Genomic DNA, 3,649 nt, shown 5'->3' with positions numbered 1-3,649 from the left:
ACTATCTCAATTTATGCCTAAGGTATATGATCAGTTAAAAAGGCTTAAAAGCTCTTGGAAATTGGATCAGGGAAAATCGTCACCCAACTTTCATTATTTCCAAGTAGCGTGATTGAATTAAAGGGCAGGAGCTGGTTAGAAGGGAGGATCAGGGGCTCGGTGCGTAATGGTGTGGTATTAAATTCTAATTAGAGATGCAGGAATCAATGATAGGGAGGTTGGACAGCTCAGTTCCCCAGTGCCAGCCCAATAGACGGATGAGTTATTGTCATGTAAAAAGCGCCAGCAATAAGACCAACCGCTTTGCTATTGTCCAAGTGGAAAGAGCCAAGTTTATTATGAGGACTATATGCTCTAGAGACCTCAGACAAGGCATCTCATAGGAGGCTTTTTCATAAAACTAGGCTCTGCTGGTAGTAAGGAGGCCAGTTTGGAGGCAGGCGTTGAGCTGTGCACATCTCCCCACTCCAGCCACCTTCTCCATATCTATCTTTCATTTCATTTTTCCACTTGGCTGAGCCATCCAGAACCTTTTCAATGTATAAAATGGAATATTCTTACCTCAATTCCTCTGCCTACGAGTCCTGTATGGCCGGGATGGACACCTCGAGCCTGGCTTCAGCTTACGCAGACTTCAGTTCCTGCAGCCAGGCCAGTGGCTTCCAGTATAACCCGATAAGGACCACTTTTGGGGCCACGTCCGGCTGCCCGTCCCTCACGCCGGGATCCTGCAGCCTCGGCACCCTCAGAGACCACCAGAGCAGTCCGTACGCCGCAGGTAAGGACCGCTAGCTCTCTTGGCGGAAGAAGCCGCCTTTCCGCTCGTATATAGGAAGCCTTGATTGCATTTGAAAATGGAAATGTGTTTAGTATTTACCAAACGAAATTTGCTTACACAAATGAAAGAATTTATCACGTTAGAAGCGATTGCAGGGAGGGGTAATTCACTTACAGGGTTACACTATCCTAGTCACACCCGAACCGCCAACAAAATTATCTTAAGCTGCCAAAATGATAGGCATAATTTATTTACTTTGCGATGAGACGTAAAGCTTAGAAAATAATTAAATAACAAAGAGTAAAGCTCATTACTGGCGGTGTCTCTTTTTTTAAGAACCGACAGAGGCTCACACCTCTTTGGCCGGTCATTTTTGTGATCATTTCTTGAATTTATTGTTTTTTTTTTTTAAACAGCACTATCCCCCAACTTTCAGGCGATGTCAACTTCAGAGAATTGAAAAGTTGCAACAGTGGGCGTGAGTGGTAACTTCGTCCCGGTCTTTCTGATATTCCAGCTGATGTTTTTGGACTGTTTTCTTGCTGAACGCACTATTTCAAGCTCGGGGGCTCAAGTGGTCTCCAATTTGCTGTTTCAACCCACCCAAAGGCACTTGGGCCACAAGAACCCACACAGAGTCTCACTCGAGCCCCTGCTTCTGTATATTACTAATTTGTCGGGTTTTCTTGGCAGGTCGCCGCTGGTGTCCGTAGCGGCTCCCGGGCTACCTGACCTTGGGTCCCCACATCCTGGCTCGGAGGCCCTCAAACTTCTGACTGTTTTGCTTACTCTATCCTCCTCTGTCATCCTTTAGTTCCATACAAACTCTTCACCGACCACGGTGGTCTCAATGAGAAACGCAAGCAGCGGCGCATCCGCACCACTTTCACAAGCGCACAGCTCAAAGAGCTGGAGAGGGTCTTTGCCGAGACGCACTACCCTGACATCTACACCCGGGAGGAGCTAGCGCTGAAGATAGACCTCACCGAGGCAAGAGTCCAGGTACTGGAGACCGAGTGCCGCAGCAGCAGTGGGGTGAGGGGTGGATGCTGCTTAGAGTTCCAACAGGACCGGTCAGAGAAATGGAATTTGGAGTGTCTTGTGCGCTCTAGGTGGTCCTAGAACTCACACTCTGGGCAATTTGTTGACAGCCACGAAGTGTTTCCTACCAGAACAGGGGGCTGGGAGTTTGAATGGGAGAAAGGAAGTGCCCGGTGAGAGGAAGGTCTCAGACTTTGCTAGTACTTCTGTCTGCCTAGTTGCCATCGTTCCGTTTCTAAGTGTCTCCTAACTCAGGCGCCTTTAAAAACTTAGCACTGGTGGTACACGGTGTAATTTCCTAGCAACTTGGACTTGAAATAAATTCGTGACGGGACCCTAAGGTGCGCTCTGGAGCTCGTCAGCTAGCCCAGGGCAAGGTCGGTGCTCACCACGGAAGGCTCCCCTACGGGTAGCCAGTGGATGAGCTGCGGTCACCAACGTGGAAGGTACCTCCTTTAGCCAGTTAGACTTGCGCAGGCTAGGAGTAGTCAGAGCGCTTTTAAGAGTGCATCAAAAGAAAAGCTTCCGTTTGGGGACCTTTGTACCTGTCCCTTAGGGTGTCATTTCAGAAGAGATACTAGCAGACTTCTCGAACTGTTGTGGTGTCAGTGGTCCATTCATGGGGTTGCGTGTGTGTGTGTGTGTGTGTGTGTGTGTGTGTGTGTGTGTGTGTGTGTGTGTGTGTGTGTGAGTGAAACTAAGTAAGTCGTCCCAAGCGCCACTTTGCTCTCTGGTTTTCTTCCCCCTGTTTCATCACTCCGCTCTCTTTGGGCAGGTGTGGTTCCAGAACCGTCGGGCTAAGTTTCGCAAGCAGGAGCGCGCAGCAGCCGCAGCAGCCGCAGCAGCCAAAAACGGCTCCTCGGGCAAGAAGTCTGACTCCTCCCGGGATGATGAGAGCAAAGAGGCCAAGAGCACCGATCCCGACAGCACTGGGGGCCCGGGACCCAACCCCAACCCGACCCCCAGCTGCGGGGCAAACGGCAGCGGCGGCGGAGGGCCCAGCCCGGCGGGAGCTCCGGGGGCGGCGGGCCCAGGGGGCCCGGGAGGCGAACCCGGCAAGGGCGGTGCGGCTGCGGCGGCTGCTGCAGCGGCGGCGGCGGCAGCGGCGGCGGCGGCGGCTGCGGCTGGAGGCCTGGCTGCGGCCGGGGGCCCCGGACAAGGCTGGGCTCCCGGTCCGGGCCCCATCACCTCCATCCCGGATTCACTTGGGGGCCCTTTCGCCAGCGTCTTATCTTCGCTCCAAAGACCCAACGGTGCCAAGGCCGCCTTAGTGAAGAGCAGTATGTTCTGATCTGTGATCTGCGGCGGCGGCGGGCGAGCCCGGAAACGGGCTGGCGAGTGGGCGAGTGGGTAGACCCAAGGCTAGTGTCGCTGCTGCCAGTGGCTTTTTCATCGAAGGCCTAAACTGATGGCGATTCGAATAATGACGTCGCTCCCATTTCAACCCCACTCCTACCCCTTTCCTCAACCCCTCCCCCAACAAAACAAACAAACAAACAAAAAACTTCCCCGGCTTCGCGCCTGCCTCAGGCTGCACAGGACAGGGCTCTGCCTGCTGCCCAGGGGATGTGAGCAGCGTGGCCTAGACTTCAGGGCACTCTCAGGGGGCTGTGTCTGAGTGTCGGGTGTATGTTTGTCTCGGAGAATGTGTGTCTGTGGCCCCATGTAGGTGGTAGGGAGAGATGGGGGGCCACAACCAACTCAGTGACTTCTTAGAAATAAATTAAAAATTCGGAAGGCAGCAACGATAAAAAAGTAAAATAAAATAAATCACAAAAGTTAAACGATCCAAATGGAGGGGACAAGTTAAAAATACAAAGGGAGCAAGAG

General features: G+C 52.6%; 1 protein-coding gene across 1 annotated transcript; it reads left to right on the top strand.

Moving 5' to 3' along the window:
- Nucleotides 1–537: 537 nt before the first annotated feature.
- On the top strand, nucleotides 538–3,110 carry LOC100751707 (paired mesoderm homeobox protein 2B). Its single transcript, XM_027390688.1, has 3 exons — nucleotides 538–778; nucleotides 1,593–1,780; nucleotides 2,595–3,110. Exons 1-3 carry the CDS (start codon nucleotides 538–540, stop codon nucleotides 3,108–3,110), a joined length of 945 nt encoding a protein of 314 aa, XP_027246489.1.
- The last annotated feature ends 539 nt before the right edge of the window (nucleotides 3,111–3,649 follow it).

The sequence above is a fragment of the Cricetulus griseus genome (genome assembly GCF_003668045.3).
Source record: "Cricetulus griseus strain 17A/GY chromosome 1 unlocalized genomic scaffold, alternate assembly CriGri-PICRH-1.0 chr1_1, whole genome shotgun sequence".
Classification (NCBI taxonomy): domain Eukaryota; kingdom Metazoa; phylum Chordata; class Mammalia; order Rodentia; family Cricetidae; genus Cricetulus; species Cricetulus griseus.
Note: the sequence above shows the minus strand (reverse complement) of the source record. Positions and strands in the feature narration are given on the sequence as shown.

Excerpts from the sequence above, each read along its gene's own strand:
- LOC100751707 (XM_027390688.1), top strand. The coding sequence starts at position 538 with ATGTATAAAATGGAATATTCTTACCTCAATTCCTCTGCCTACGAGTCC. Across the intron at positions 779-1,592 it reads GAGCAGTCCGTACGCCGCAG|TTCCATACAAACTCTTCACC; the intron begins GTAAGGACCGCT and ends GTCATCCTTTAG. Across the intron at positions 1,781-2,594 it reads TCACCGAGGCAAGAGTCCAG|GTGTGGTTCCAGAACCGTCG; the intron begins GTACTGGAGACC and ends CTCTTTGGGCAG.